The 15,046-nt window shown below is 54.9% G+C and overlaps 2 protein-coding genes across 3 annotated transcripts in view; one reads left to right on the top strand and one right to left on the bottom strand.

Moving 5' to 3' along the window:
* Nucleotides 1-15,046, top strand: part of LOC100146132 (uncharacterized) — a 114,742-nt gene that overhangs the window by 88,921 nt on the left and 10,775 nt on the right. The gene's annotated exons all lie outside the window — the stretch shown is intronic.
* CSF2 (colony stimulating factor 2) lies at nt 2,726-6,224 on the bottom strand. 2 transcript variants are annotated; one of them, XM_070232599.1, is made up of 5 exons: nt 6,049-6,224; nt 4,940-5,767; nt 4,798-4,839; nt 3,937-4,062; nt 2,726-3,155 (listed from the first exon to the last, which is right to left on the bottom strand). In XM_070232599.1, exons 2-5 carry the CDS (start codon nt 5,096-5,098, stop codon nt 3,024-3,026), a joined length of 459 nt encoding a protein of 152 aa, XP_070088700.1. In that variant the 5' UTR covers nt 5,099-5,767; nt 6,049-6,224; the 3' UTR covers nt 2,726-3,023. The 2 variants fall into 2 exon arrangements, with proteins under 2 accessions (XP_070088700.1, NP_001075351.2); NM_001081882.3 differs by lacking the exon at nt 6,049-6,224 and having other exon boundaries at nt 4,940-5,098.

Below are 15,046 nucleotides of genomic sequence, written 5' to 3' on the forward strand. Positions count from 1 at the left end.
ATCTGTCTTAGGGAGAGCATTGGGGGCCATCTGGTGATGGTGGGGCCCAAGGTCTAGGACTATGTATAGCCTTGAGGAGAGAGCCGGCAGGGTGTGGGCAGGTCCCACAGCTGCCTAGGACAGGGACACAAGGATGAGCAGGGAGAGAGCACACAGGGGACTGTGTAAGCAATGGGCAGACAGAGGAGCTCCTCCATCATTTTCCCCACAACATGCCTCCCTAAACCACTGTCCATCCCCACATCGTGGGCTCCCAGTGGGGCTCATCAGCCCAGAAGGGACCCCAAGGGCAGGGCAAACCAGAGCCAGCTTGGCCTGGCTCCCCAACTGGGGTTGACATTCAGTGGCCTTCCCTCTCCTCAGGCTGAGTCCATGACCAGCCCTTCTCTGACCTGTCTCAGACCTGCTCCACACTTACCTCTGTGCATGGGGGCTTGGCAGAGGGTGTGACAGAAACCTCCAGAATGAATCCCCACTCCCCTAAGCCCCAACACATGTCAGTGAGTAGACTTTTTTTGGATCATAAAGTAGTACCTGAGGTCTCACATGTGGCAAGTGGGGGCCATAAGAAGCCCTTTGCTTTACTGGGCCCCTGGCTGTGGTGGCAAGAGAAATGATGTCTCAGGTTCCCCTAAGAGCAAACAGCAACTTACTTTCAGCTTTGGGCAGATTCTGGTGAGTTCTTTCATGTCCTTATAAACCTTTTGTATATGTTGGTCCTCCTTGTTTGTAGTGAGTTCTTTCAGGGTAGAGATGAAGTCCTTTGTAAACTCCCCATAGCAGGGCTCCTGAAACAGGGTTGGGGGCACTGGGATGGTGGTCGTGCACAGCAGGGTGCCAGCTGACCCCCATCCTCATCCATCCCTGGTCACCCTGGCCAGATGGAACCCTGGACTCAAATTCAGGCCCTATCCTGATTCTCCCACAGGAGGCCTGTGGGTCCTGTGAGCTGTGCAGTGGGTGTCTGGTCTCTCCGCAGACCCAAGGCTGCTCTGGAATGGTGATTGGAGAGCCCAGCAAAGCCTAGGACCTGGCTACTGGTTCGTCTGTTGCCTGAGCTGGAGGCTCTATCCTCAACCTCGCAGCTTTCTCTCCAGAATTCTTGCTTCAGTGTCTTTTGTTCTTATCTCTGCCCTGGGTTCCAGCTGGGGTGATCCCTTTCAAATGTGGTCAGAAAGGTCCATGGGGTGACTGCTCCTTACCTCACTGGTGTTCTGGGGCCTTTTGAAGGAACCCTGGAAGAAGGAAAAGTTGGTCAGAAGCACAAAGGGCCACTGAGAGCAAAGTGATGTTTGATGAAGACCCAGACTTACGTTGTATATAATGTTGTCAGCCGCAAGTTCTTTCTGAATCTCAGCGCAGACTGCTGTGTGATTGTCATGGGGAGACACGCCGTCTATCTTCATTGGGGTGGAGTGACTTTCCAAGCCCCAGAGCACACAAGCCAGGAGCACGTACAGGTACATGGTATGACTTGAGGGTGGCTCCAAGCTGATCCGAGCCCTGGGCTTGGCAGCGTTTCTGTGGAGAGGGGTACCTATATATGTGAGTCTAAGGAAATGCTAAATCTCTTATCAGTTATCACTGGCTTACGTGGAAGACAGACAGGACCTTATCGCTGGGCAAGATGTGCTTTTCATGCATTTTCTATGACCACAGCACACTTCATGGATTCTTGTCTTTGCTGAAATTCAGACTTGTCTAAGAATTTTTGTTCATAATCACATCTTGAGTCATGACCTTTCTGCCTGCATGTGGGGCAGGTCTTTGCCAAGACAGGTTCTGTCTTCAGGTGCTGGCCAGGGCGGAGAGAGCAGGTAGATGGAAAGAGAGCCAGGCAGGGGCTAAAGTTGCACCAAGCCAGCTTTCCCAAGCCCACCCGTCAAGGAGAAGTCTGGCCCGGCTGCCCACCTGACATCTGGGGACACACCCACTTACCTTGCACTCCTCAGGAGGGACACAGGGGAACATGTTTGGGAATATCTGGCTGGCAAAGCAAGAGGAGAGAGGATAGCTACTATTTCCTTGGCCTGAAGGCCATGGATTTTAGGGGAAAGTGTCTAACTGGATGCAAAACTTCATGTAAAAACAAAAATCAGCTCAGGAGAATGCCACACTTGAGCCATGTGCCAACAAACTATGAGCTTACATTCTGACTTTCAAAGATTAAGATCACCCATTTAGGGGAAAGTTTGGTAAATATTGCTGAGCTCTGACCCCTGTGGTTTGGTTTCTTTTTCCATGAATAGCTAGTCTATCTGCTGGTTCACTTTAGGAGTGGTTGAAGCCCTGAGTATGAGGGGCAGGGTGTGGCTACAGGATCTGGGGCTCTGAGGGGTACAAGTGTTTTGCCTGATGCAAGGGCGGGCCTGTTCAGCGTGACCAGCCAACTCCCAGCAACCCCAGGCCTGCCTGGGAAGGACGATACCCCTCTTCTGGGCCAAGGTTTCTGCTGGCCAGGTCCCTTCGACTTTTAAGTGAACCTGAAAACCTCTCTCTGGGATGGAGCCATTGAGCACCCAGGGAAGCGTGTCCTGGTGTGCAGAATGCTGCACCCAAGCCAGCTGTCGCCTCCCGTCTTCTCTGACTGCCCCTTGGACAGTGCCTGACCTGCCACAGGCCCTCCCCTGCCTTGCAACTTCCTCCCTTCCCTTCCCTGTGAGGAGAAAAGAGTCACCAGCATTTGCTCATGGTTGACAACAAACTGGAAAACAGCACAAATAACGGATTTTTAATAATTTATTCTAATGGTAAAACATCTTGAATAAATATGGAGTATGAGCTTAAATAAATAAATAAATAAATATTAAAATACATAAATATATAAATAAATATTACTGATCCCCGCCAGTGTAAAATATCCCCTACTCCCCTACCACACCCATATCGTGGTCAGTACGGCCCAGAGCAAGTCCATGTTCTCAACAGCCATGGCCCACCCTTTGGTCCCTCCAAGCTGAAGATCCTGAGTTTCGGTTCTTTGTGAGTGGGACAGCAGCAATCTGTGAGGTGAGCTCCCAGGGCTAGCTCCTAGCTGGAAGGCCTGCCTTACTTCTGGGCTGGCTCCAGCAGTCAAACGGGATCTCAAACAGAAAATCCTTCAGGTTCTTTTTGAAACTTTTGAAGGTGATCATCTGGGTTGCACAGGAAGTTTCCTTTAAAAAAAAAAAAAGAAAGAAAACTTGAGTCCAGACGTGAGTGGGTAACATGGGGGAAGTACCAGCATGTTTTCTGTGCTGCCTCTTAGAACTAAGAGGCCAGAAGGCCCTTCTGGGGTCCTCCTGCTGACCTGGGTCAGGTAACATGTTGCTACCCATGTGCCACTCAAAGGGTGCACAGCTCTGCCAGAGTCAAGGGCCTGACAAAATGCCAGCCTGAGGCTGATCGGCTGGGCACTTGGGCCACCGCCTCTTTGGTCCCAGGCCAGGTTGAGGCTCCTCCCGGATCCCAAAAGGGGCAGGAGTCAAGGCCACACACCTCCCTCCCTTCCCATAGGAAAGGAATGTTTGGGGCCTTTGTCCATTCCGGGTATGCTCCCCTCCTTGCTCCCATGCAATCCAGCACCCACAAGGGGCAAGAAGAAAATCCTGTCGGGAGGTAGCACTTGGGCCCCAGAACTTCCTCTGGATCTTAGGCAGGCCCTGAGTTTTCTTGGGTTTGCCTCACCTCTGACTTCATTAATGACAACAATGATAATGAGAATGGTAGCAGCTCCCGCTAGGGAGCGCTGTAGGCTCCTGAGCTCCGTAGCTTTAACTCCTAGAGCTGAAAAAGGGCTGGACTGCTCCCTCTCGGGAAAAGCTAATCATTACAAATCTGTTAAGACAGAAACCCCTTGGGATCCTGAACAGCCACAGCCAAAGGTCTCTCCCTACCCAGTCCTCCACTCTCCTAGACTGAGACCTTCCCGCTTGGGGTCCAAATGTGGGCACTCACCAGGGTGGGGGGGCAGTGCTGCTTGTAGTGGCTGGCCATCATGGTCAAGGGGCCTTCGAGCTTGATGAGGCTGCCCCGCAAGCCCTGTTTGTACAGCTTCAGGCGAGTCTGCAGGCATGTCAGCTCCTGTGGGAAACGTCCGTTTCTTGGTAAGCAGTGGCCAAGTGCCCTTCGGTGGGCACAGGACACCTTCCTTATCATTCTTTCCTGTTCTCATCTCTGTCCTCCACCAGTAGGGCCTGGGAGGGGCACTTGATTCCTGACTAGTCTCAGGCTGGGTCCAGTCCCACGTACTACCCTGTCTCCCTGTCCACTGCAGGCATGAGTCTGACTCCTTCTCGCCGTTCAGCTCAGGCCACCCTCAGCCAACACAGTCACATTCCCTTGGTCTGGCATCTCAAGAAGGTCCCAGCCCCCAGGAAATGAGGTCACTATCCCCAAACCATTCAGGGAGAAAGGAACGGGGCGGGACATCACTTGGACTTGCTCTGTGAGTAAGGCTTGTTCCTGAAACCCCTCTGTGCCCCTCCGTAGCCAGCACTGTGTCTCCACAGAGCTCACTTTCAGGGCACATCGAGTGCCCCAACTCCATAGCCCCTGTCTCACGAAGTAACTTCCGCTTAGTCAACTGTTCTCTGGTCACCCCTGACCCCTTGAATGCTAGGTCTGTCCATGGCTGCTCAGCTAATAAAGGAGTTCACATGATTGCCACAGGGGCAAGGCCAGTGGTCTCCTGGGCACTCCTTCTGACAGCCTGCTGACTGGAGAGAAAGTGGACAACCCTGTGAGGGTCCTTCTAAAATGGAGCCACCCCCTAAGGCAGAGGCCTCTGGGAAGGTGTGTCAGAGAGAAGCATCTTACCTCGGCGTCAAACGTTTCAGAGACGACTTCTACTGTTTCATTCTGTAGAAAGGGAAAATGTCATGTTATCAAACTGACAGGCAGGGCCAGTCGGGGCCAGCAAGGTGGCCCAGGCACAGCCCGTGCTCCCTCCCTCACTCACCATGATAGCAGCAGTGTCACTACTGTTGTTCAGAAGGCTCAGGGCCTCCTTGATGGCATCCACATGCTGCCAGGGCCGAGTGACAGGGCTGGGTTGGCGGGTGGGTGCGGGCATGCTGTAAACCACAGTGCCCAGAAGAAGCAGGTTCTGCAGCCACATCCTCCTGAGGACTTTAGCCTTTCTTTCTGAGCACTGGGCTCACTGGCAAAAGAGCTCTTATATACACAGTTAGAGGAAATGATTAATGGTGACCACAAAACGCCAGGGAGGCGGGGGAACTACCTGAACTGTGGAATCTCCTGGCCCTTATCAGCTACACATGGGAACCATGAGCCTTTCCCCGAGGTGGTCAGGCTCGGGGGTTTTCATTAATGAGCCCTTCCAAGAATTGGCAGCCCACCTGCCCGCCTACTTGAGCGCTCTCCAGCCCTCCCTGGGCAGTCTGACCTGCTGAGGCTGCCCCCTCCCTCTGAGGGGCCTCTGGGCACAGCTTGGACTTCCTGGCCTGGAGTGGCAGGGGCGGGGCCTGGGAGACACTGAATCCAGCTCCTATTCCCAAGATCCCCCAATCCTGCCTGTTATCCCAAGAGGCCTTTGGGCTGGCTGTGCCCACCAGGGGCTTATTCCAACCCCAGCCTTCGCTTCCTCCTAAAGCCCTCTACTCTGGCCACAGTGAGAGATTTGAGTATGAGGAGGACTCTCACAGACTTACCCCTCTGTCCACCTAGGCAGATTCCAGCCAAATGGCATAGTCATGCAACAGCTCCCACCAAGGACCCAGAGCAGTCGACAAGCTCACCCCAGCCAGGGACCTCTGCCCTACAGGCGCTGTGAGCAGAGAATGACAACCATGCACACATCCAGCCAGCAAGATTGCGGTGTTTCTTCATGGTGAGATTCCATCTGACAGAAACAGTCCTGGTTTACACAGCCATATTCAACCCCCAAGCTGCACAGGTGGGTTGGGGCTCTAAGCTTGGGCAGGTCAGGGCCTTGAGTTAGAATCCTGACTCCAGCACTCTTGCTGAGTGACTTCCCTTGGAGCTATGTGAGCCTTGCCTCCCTCTGCAGGGCAGACTGCCTCTCCGAGGTGGGCACTGTGCTCCTACCTACAGCCCCCAGCAGGCACCAAGAGCTTCAGGGGCTGGCTTCGGTGTCATGGCTGCATCCACACCAGGTACAGGAGATGACAGCTTCTCAAACAACGTCGTCCAGGCTTAATTTCCTACGTGGCCCCTGCCCCAGCCCACCTCCAGCTCCAGAGGCCTCTCTGTGGAACAGGAACTGCTTCTGGGAAAACCACAGGCTCTTGAGGGACTGATAAGTGTTTGATTTTCACAATGGAGTTTGGAGAGGACAGCGTGAGTTTGTGTTTGCTCTGAGTTTCAAGGCCGCAGGGGTGTGGGTCCACATGTGTGTTTCTGAGTGTCGGTGTGCCGGTGTGCCTGGCTGTGTCTTACAGGTGTGTAGAAGCGGGGAATGTTTTATATGAGGTCATCCATGTGAACCCCCATGCCTCTGAAGGTGCCCCTCTGATATGGGGGAGGATAGGATAGGGGGGAGTGTTTGGGGCACAGAGAGATGAGATGTTTGTGGGCCCCTGAGGCTGATTCAGCCTAGATGATGGAGTTAGACACAAGCGAGGACATTCTGCTGGCTCAAGTGGACAGCCCTTGAGAACAGGTAGAACTCATGGTCTGAGTACCATGACCCAAGCCTGCAGCCCGGGCAAGTTTCACTGCATGGTGGAAGGGTTGCTACCCTTACATAGAGAGGCCAGGCCTTAGTCCTCCAGACCCCACTGGGGGTCCCTGCCAGGATCTAGAGCCTAACGTGAAGCCAGCCCTGCCCTTCTGAGCCTGGTGGAACATTCCTAGGTGGCCAGGCTGGGAGTGAGAGTCTGGACATGCTCCAGACCCTGGCCCTTCCTCCACCTTTTCCTTAAGGCCTCTGCTCAGCCCCTTCCAGGGAGCTCTCAGCGGGTACAAGAGGGGTCAAGGATGCAGCGACTTTTCCCTGGGAGCTATGTGAACCTTGTCTCCCTCTGCAGGGCAGACTCGCTCTAGATGCAGATGCCACACAGAGTGGAGGTCTGTGTCAGGCAGTGCCCTGGAGGCTGGGTGGTGTGGGGTGGAGGCCATAGGCAGTGGCTTAGTTGGTGGTCGGGGAGGCAGAGAGATGATTTGGCCCCACTGAGAGGGAAGATCACTTTCCCCCTGGAAATGAGTGGTCACACTCAAACAGTTAGTCAACAGACTTTTCCAGTCTGCACTGGGCCCTGTGCTGGGGAGGAGGTAGGTAGGACCCTCCCATTAACCCTCACATCTAGCCCTGGAGGCTCTCAGTCTGATGGGGGAGATAGCAGTGTACCCTCCCATTGTGTGGTCCAGGCTTGGATAGGGGAAGTTCAGAGCCGGGGGATCTCAAGGAACCACTTCTTCCAGTTTAGGGGCTCAAGGGGACCAGAGAGCTTCCTGGGAGATGCTGCCTCCCAACACAGGCTGAAAGGGCAAGTAGAGTCACATGGGCAAGTCAGGTTGTGGGATGGAGGGGGAGGATGGGATAGTGGAGAGTGTTTGGGGCACAGAGAGGCAGAGGGTTTTAGGAGCAGATGTGGTGAAGAGGAGGCAGGTTCTAGAGAGATTTGAGAATCTGGAAGGACTTGGTGATATAATGGACTCATTCATTCAATATTTATTGAGCACCTACTAGGTTCCCTGCAGGGGAAGAGGGATAAAAGGATGACGGAAAACAGAAAACAGACAGGGTCCTGCCGTATGGACGCTGTAGCCCCGTGGATGGAGGAGCAAGATTAATCCACTCACCACCCCCCCCCCCAAAGTGTGCTTTTGAATGTAAGTAAGAAGAGTTAGAACCATTGTCCAGGTGTCTAAGGTGGGGACCCAGGGGACGAAGGAGCAGGTCTGCACGGTCTAAGGGCCCACAAGAAGGTTCTGTAGTTTGGAGGCTGCATGCACAGGGGACAGACCTGGGAGTGGTCCATGTCTGCACAATCGCTAAGGCCACAGAGGGTTATTCAGGAAGAAGGGCTGAGGGCCAGAACAGTGATGCTTAATGGCCAGGGGCACGATAACTGGGTGAGAGACTCGCCAGTAGCCAAGGGTGCTGGGAGAGCAGGAAAGCAAGAACAATAAAGAGAGGTCCATGCCAGTGGTGTGGCCCATGGGCGCCGAAGTTAGCACGTAAAGGACAGAAGTCCATAGGTTTGGAAATGAGTTTTGTGGTCAGCCACACATCTTCTGGAAAGATGACATCAGGGCTGAGGCCATGACACGAGCAGGCATTCCTAGATTGCACTGCATGGAAAGTGGCAGCGACAGCAGCCAGCAGCGCGCTGACTCAGGGGCCCCGATAGGACTGTGGGAGGGCGGGGGCGAGGACCGTGATGGACAGTGTGACTCCTCTTTGGCCCCCTGCCCACACAGTCAGGAGAAAACCCTCTGGAAGGGGTTTCCTGTGGGTGTCCCTCCCACAAGTTCTGGAGGAAACAGGGGCTTGTGGCCACACCAGATTCTTATCACGGAGGAAGTTATCACAGGAGAAGGAAATGGGCCTCTGAGTGCCGCGCAGCCTGTGGGAGCTGTGCATGGGCATCTCAGCTCATCTCATCCTCCTTGGGCCTGCGACCCCTTGGTGAGGGTCCTTGTCCTCACTGGAGACTTGAGGCCCAGGAGACCGATGGCCTGCCCAGTCCACACAATCAATGATGGAGGAGATAGGATTTGAACCCATATCTGTTCCTGCTCCCCTGATGTCTTCTACTATTTCAGGGATCAGAAAGCCAGGAAACGCTGGTCACCTGGCTAGACGAGCAGAGGGATGTCCCCCTCAGGGCGGCTGTAAAGGGAGACTCCTCCTGGTGTTGACAGGGAAGCTAGAGTAGCCTGTGACTGACTATCCCAGGGAAGCCCTGGGGGCCCAGGGAGAGTTTCTCCAGCAGAGCCTACCACCCAGGCATCTCTATGTCTCCAGCTCAGGTTTGGGCTCTCCACCACTGATCCATGGATAGCCCAAGAAAGTTCCTCCTCTCTGAGCCTTAGCTCCTTCATCTGTTCAATGGGTTTCATTATCGTTGCCTCACAGAGGGAATTGTTGCCTGTCCCAGGAAACTTTGGAGGGGAGTCCTCCCAGGGAGGAGGCAATGTTTCAACCTTCCCTCTCCTCTCCCCACCCCTTTGGGGGGTTTCTGAAACCCAAACTGGGCAGAGGACTCAGCCTTGCTGGAATTTTCAGGGGTGGCTGCCTCTTTCCCAGCCCCAGCCCCACATAGCATCTTTCTGGACAGATGTTGGAGGGTGGAGCACCCAGCCTTCCCCCAGATTTGGGGTGTATGGGGTCCTGCATCACCCTCTGGAGACCCTGGTACAGAGATGCACCATGAGTGGCTCATCCTTCCCTGAGAGGGGGGTCCTGGTCGATTCACGCCACACCAGACACACAAAGCCAAATCTCTGGCCTTTGTGGTCACAGCTCCAGGCTGACCCCTCCTACATCGCCTCTGTCTAGGTCCCCAGAGAGGTACCTTAAAAAAGTCGGGCTGTCCAGGCCAAACCCCAGTTCTGGTCCTCCTCACTAGGTGTCCCCAGGCCCCTGGCACTGGTGAGTCCTGACTGGTGTGGGAGGATCTGAGGGTTGTTACGCTCAGTAACAACCATGTGTGGACTCTGCATCCATCCAGCCAAGCTTTCAGGAGGGCCTTGCATGTACAGCTGACCTCACAGCCCCCTTCACCCAGAGCTCGTGTCTGGTGGTCACATGGGCTAGGGCCCAGGGAGGACGAGGCCCAGGCTCATAGGCACAGTGTTGAGGGCACCAACAAAGATGTGCGCAGAGAATGAACAGCCAGGAGGGGCAGTCATGAAGTAAGAGGGAAGTAAGTTAAGAGAAGGACTTGAGGGCACTCAGATGTGTGGGTTTGGGGCAGGAGGTAAATGAGGAGTCTCTGAGACACGGGGTTTTGGTTCAGGCAGCTGGGCAGACAGTGGGCCATTTGCTGTGATGGGGGAGATCCAAGGTAGCAGAGAGGTTTGGGGGGTCAGTCCGGACTGAATTGTATGTGGAAAGTTTGAGAGCCAGGAGACCTCCAGGAAGACAGTCAATTGTGACAACATGGGCGCAGAGGTCAGGGAGAGGTCAGGGCCCAAGACATTTGAAAGTCATTGGTGAAGAGGAAGTTCCCAACAGCAGAGGGCTGCACAAAGCCAGCTGGATCTTGGGGAGTGCCCAGGGATGCCAACTTTTAAGGCTGATCCAAGGACCATCAGCCCTCCCTTTTTGCTTCATTCCTTGGTTCTTAGGGCTTCCTTGCTCTTTCCTCAGGACCCAGCAACTACACACTCAGGCCAATGACACCCCATGGGTGGGTGCATCAGGCCTGCCCACCACGATGCCCTCCCCCACCTATGCCTCCAGCTAGCCAGCGTACTCCCTCCAGGGCTGGAAATGCATCCCCCACCTGTGGATCTCAATCCCCTAGCCTCATCTCCAGCTCGAAGTGTCATCAGGCACCCAGAAGTGGCCACTGCCTTTATCTGCCTCCTTGGGAAAGAGCCATTGGGGGCTGCATTAAAAATTAAAAGGAGGAGAAATCATTAGACCAGAAACTTTTACAACTTCCCAAAGTCCTGAGGGACATCCCTCACTGCCCTCTGTGTTTGGAGATGGAGTCCAGGCCACGGTGCTGAGTGGGAACCTGGGACCCTGGCCCTGCTCCCACACTTGCCTGCCTCTGGAGCTTACGGGCCAGGATCATGGTTGCAGATGCAGGCTTTCTGTTCTGGGCAGGATGGGTGGTTCTGGAACAAGTTTCCTTCAGGACTTTTCTGAAGTGCCAGGGCTCCCTCAGACTCTCCCTGACACACCGTTTGGGCAGGCACATCTGCTTATGGTTCTTCAGGTCCCAGAGGGCCCTGGCCTTGAGCCTTGAGGCCACCCTCTGCTCCTTGTTATGCACCTCTGCTTCTGGGCAGAGCACTCTACCTCCTTCTAGCACCTCCCCTAGAGGCCCTCCAAACCCTCACAGAGATGAGAGTCCCCCTCACCACTCAGGCTGAGGGCCCAGCAGGAGTTGTGATAAAGGTAACATGAATTGGGGCATGAGGGGGTGGTGGCCCACAGAGTGTCTCTGAGATGGCTGGAGGGGGTCCTTGGGGATCTCTCCTCCCAGCCCTCAGGCCACCAACTCATAACTCTCTCTCTAAATACACACTCATTTCACGTTCCCTCAGGCCACATCTCAGGCAAAATCCCCTGCGTAGCCTCTTGGGGGCGCTGCAGCTCCCTTTGTGATGAATGCAGAGCTGGAGGCCCATGGGCCTGCCTTCAAGCTTGGCCACCTTTCCCTGCATGACCTTAGGCTGTGACTTCCACCTCTGAGCCCTAGTTGGTTCATCTCCACAGTGGGGTGGAGGCCCACCTTGCAGGTTGTCAGGGATCGCTGGGCTACAGGGAGGCATGTTTTCTGTTTGGGCTGACTAGGTACCTCCCCTCCCAGCCTCAGTCTCCCTGTCTGTAAGAGAAGGGAGTGCTTGCTGGGGTCTGGACCAGTCTCCAGAGCCTTCTCATGCCATGGAGGTGAGAGTGGGTTTAGGCTCCCCTGATGAGAGATTTCCCTGTGCAGACCCCTCTCCAGTGTCTCAACACTGGAGGCACACCCTGTGGGGCAGCCTGGGTATGCAATGCCAGCTGACTAGGAAATGACTCAGGCACATGGATTTTCCTGGAAAGAGCCAGCTGAGAACACCAGGTCAGGGAAATATCCTCGCCCGTTCTGCCCTCTGTGCTGGCCGAGAGGAGGTGATCCCAGGCTACTAAGGGCCCAGGGTGCTGCCTGGTAGGAACAAGCAGTCATGAAGTCTGTCCCTAAGCCCGAGGAGAGTCACATTGATTGGATACCCACTGATGCAAGGTGGGCCTGGCCGGGGTGTTTCATCCTCCTCCCCAATTCAAGGCTCACAGCCCTCTGAGGGGCAGAAGTGGCTGCCCATTGTTTTTTATCACCCATACTCAGGAGGGCACTGGCCTGGCCCACAGGCATCAGGACAGACACAGTGGAAGGAGGAGGGGAAGGAGCACCCCATCCCATCACCCCTGGTTGTGGGCCCTCATTCCTAGCGCCCTGCAGCCTGTGCCCACCAGCCCACTCCCCACTCCTGGGTGCTCTTACAACTCTGTGCCTACGTCCCCACGCATCTGGCCAGGGCCACACTTGTTTCCCTCTCCCTCCAAGGGGCCTCCATCCCCATGCTTCCCTGACACAGCTTCTCTCAGAGGTGCACATCTTCATCATCACAGCTTGCTGTCCCTGGCTGCACCTAGCCAGTCTCAGGCATGGCCCATGTGCCCTCTAGGGCAAGGCCAAGTCAAGACACTTACCCGGTGTCTGCTGAAGGAAGTCCCAGGAGCAGCCTGGGTTGAGGGCTCCTGTCTGAGGTGGAGGTGAGAAGGCCTCAGATGAGGATTCCATGGACCCCGGGGAGCAGGAAGAGCCCCTGGAGGGGGAAGGGAGGGTGTCACAGCATGAGCCAAGTTAGGAGGTGCAAGTTGAGCCTGAGGTCTTTCAGGAGCTGAGTAGTGTGAGGGAGCAGGCCTTCACTGCCAGCCAAGGCAGGGGATGCTGTGAGCCAGTAGTCTCTCTCTCAGAAGCTCCATGAGGTGTGGGGTTGGGGGACACATGGACAGGAGCATGGATGGCCAAGCTCTGGATCTAAGCCTCAGTGTGTGAGTATGTGGGTGGTACTGGGTAGGAGGAGGGACGGATGGGCATGCAGAGGATTTTGGTGATAAACATGTGGTGGTTCAGTGAATGGAGGATGGAGCTGAGGCACTATAGCTGTGCTGCTCACCCCTGGGGCTGGAACCAGGAGGCTGTGGAGCCAGGAGGTACCTCTGAAGGCTTGGGTCCAGTCAAGGGGGAGACCACAGGTGGGCCCTGGGCCAGATTCAAAAGCCTCCTGTGCCTCAGTGGGCACTGGCCAAGGCACTGTGGCTTGAGGATTCAGTGATTCTGGAGTCAGACTCCCTTAGTTTCTCTGTGCTTCAGTTTCTTCACATGTAAAATGGGGTAATATAGACTTTGTCAGGTTGTTGAGGGGATTCCCTGAGTCCCTCCTCAGCCCAGAGGGCAGCAGCAACTTTGCCTGATCCATCTTCCCTTCCATGAGCCTGACCTGATGTTTTCAAGGGGAAAATTGAACCCTCGTCCCCAGTGAGAACTCACAGCCCTGCACTCTGGCCCATACAACCTCTGCTTCTCCCTCCCTGCCATCATGGGCTCAGGGATCCTCCTCTCCTTAGCCAGCCCTTCTTTCCTCCAGCATCTCTCTCCCTCTGCCCTGGCTCCTTCCTGTTAGTGTTGAACACATTGTCTGATGTGGTCCCATCCTACTGCTCCCTCTTGTATACTCACCACTCCTCAGGCCATGGCTGTCCAGTCTTGCTGTCTCCACAGTGTCCAGCCTGGGCTGGGCTGGGCTGAGATCAGGTAGGGAGGAATGGTTGGTGGGGACCAGGCTGAGACCCAGAGATTCCAGGGGTCCAGGGTGGCTGGGCTCTAGGGGTAAAGACAGTGACCAAGGGAGCTCTGGGGGGCCTGCCTCCCCCTGGCTACGTGGCACCCACCCTCTGGCCCCATAAACTACTTGGACTCTCCTGTGACCCCAGCTTACCCTGCATTCTCAGACCTTCATGTCCTTGCTCCTCAGTGCCATCTGCCTGACATCCTTCTCTGCACCTCTCTCTGCCTGGAGAATTCCTACTTCCTCAAGCTCCCTGTGCATCACCTCCTTTGGGAAGCATCTCTGACCAGATCTACACCCGTCCATCCATCGCTCTGTCTGTTGTAAGCCCTATCACACTGTTCTCGACCAAGTGGACACGGCCAAGAGACCTCCAAAGCCCTGACTTGGTGTCTCTCTAACCCCTTGCCCAGCCTGGGTAAGCCGGGGAGGGTCCTCAGGGTGTTTGCTGAACTGAGTCAAATACAGATTCGAGGCCAGGGTGGGAGGAGCAGAGCCCCTTCCTGGAGCAGGAGGATTCACATCGTAGAATGACGTGGGCGATTCCTCTCTGAGTTCTCCTCCTCTTAGCCACTTGCCTTCCTTGCAATTTCTCTTTGCTTTATTTTTCTATATTTCCAAGTTTTTCAGTAAAGTGCATATATGCTTTCTTTTATTGCCATCCAAATGAAAAACTAGAATTTTAAAATTAAAATAAAAAATAAAATTCCTGGTTGAGGTAATCTGCCTTCCTACTGAAGAAGCACCTTGGATTTGCGCAGGTGGGAACTTTGGTCTTCAGAGGGCCATTTGGGGATGTACTCTGGGGTGGTGCTGCCCCCTGCTGGCAACTGGACTTATAGACCAGGCACTAAGCATGGTCTGGGCAGGCTGGGAGATAAGACGTAACTGATAGACTGCGGGGGAAATGCAGCGATCACTGGGTGAGGAAGTCAGGGAGTCATCAGCCTTCTGTGGCTGAGCATGAAGTAGAAATGCCCAAGCTGACTGGGAACTGACCCCCACTTGGTTCTGGGCCCCAGCCCAGGGCTGTGCTTGCACCAGACTGTGCTGCCCCAGGCAGGGTCTGAGGTTTGCAGTCAAGGGTGAGCCTGAGTGGGCTGGGCTCACATTCATCTCAGTCCAACCTGGAGCAGGCTGGACTGCTCCATAAGAAGGGCAACGAGGATCCCCCACCATATGTGAAAAGACCCTTCCCTCCTCTCAAGCATGTCGCCTCAACCAGTCACCCCCTTCACTGCAGTGGGTCGTGCCTTTGCTGACCTCCCTCCCTCAACCCTCTGATCTTCCCGCGCCAGGTTTGTGTCTGACCTGACCACTCTTCCCTGCCTTCTGCAGTCATCAGTCACTAACACACAGGGCTTGGGCCTGAGGAGCGAAGGGAGAGAGATTGGGGAAGAGTTGTGGGCTCCCTGCCACTCCTATCACAGGTCTTCCCTCCTTCCTTCATTTCAGTCTCCAAATCTTTGCACTGGCTGTTGTTCCCTCTGTCCAGAGCTCTTTCCTGCCTGATTGCCACATGGCTGGTACTTTCTTGTCATTCAGGTTTCAAACTATGTGTTTGAAAGGT

Source organism: Equus caballus, chromosome 14, assembly GCF_041296265.1.
Source record: "Equus caballus isolate H_3958 breed thoroughbred chromosome 14, TB-T2T, whole genome shotgun sequence".
Taxonomy (NCBI): Eukaryota; Metazoa; Chordata; class Mammalia; order Perissodactyla; family Equidae; genus Equus; species Equus caballus.

What these genes read in the sequence shown, in the direction of transcription:
- CSF2 (XM_070232599.1), bottom strand. Translation starts at nt 5,098, where the DNA reads ATGTGGCTGCAGAACCTGCTTCTTCTGGGCACTGTGGTTTACAGCATG. An exon ending in GTGACACTGCTGCTATCATG is followed by an intron (nt 4,840 to 4,939) that starts GTGAGTGAGGGA and finishes CCCTTTCTACAG; the next exon opens with AATGAAACAGTAGAAGTCGT. An exon ending in AGCACTGCCCCCCCACCCTG is followed by an intron (nt 3,156 to 3,936) that starts GTGAGTGCCCAC and finishes TTTTTTTTAAAG; the next exon opens with GAAACTTCCTGTGCAACCCA.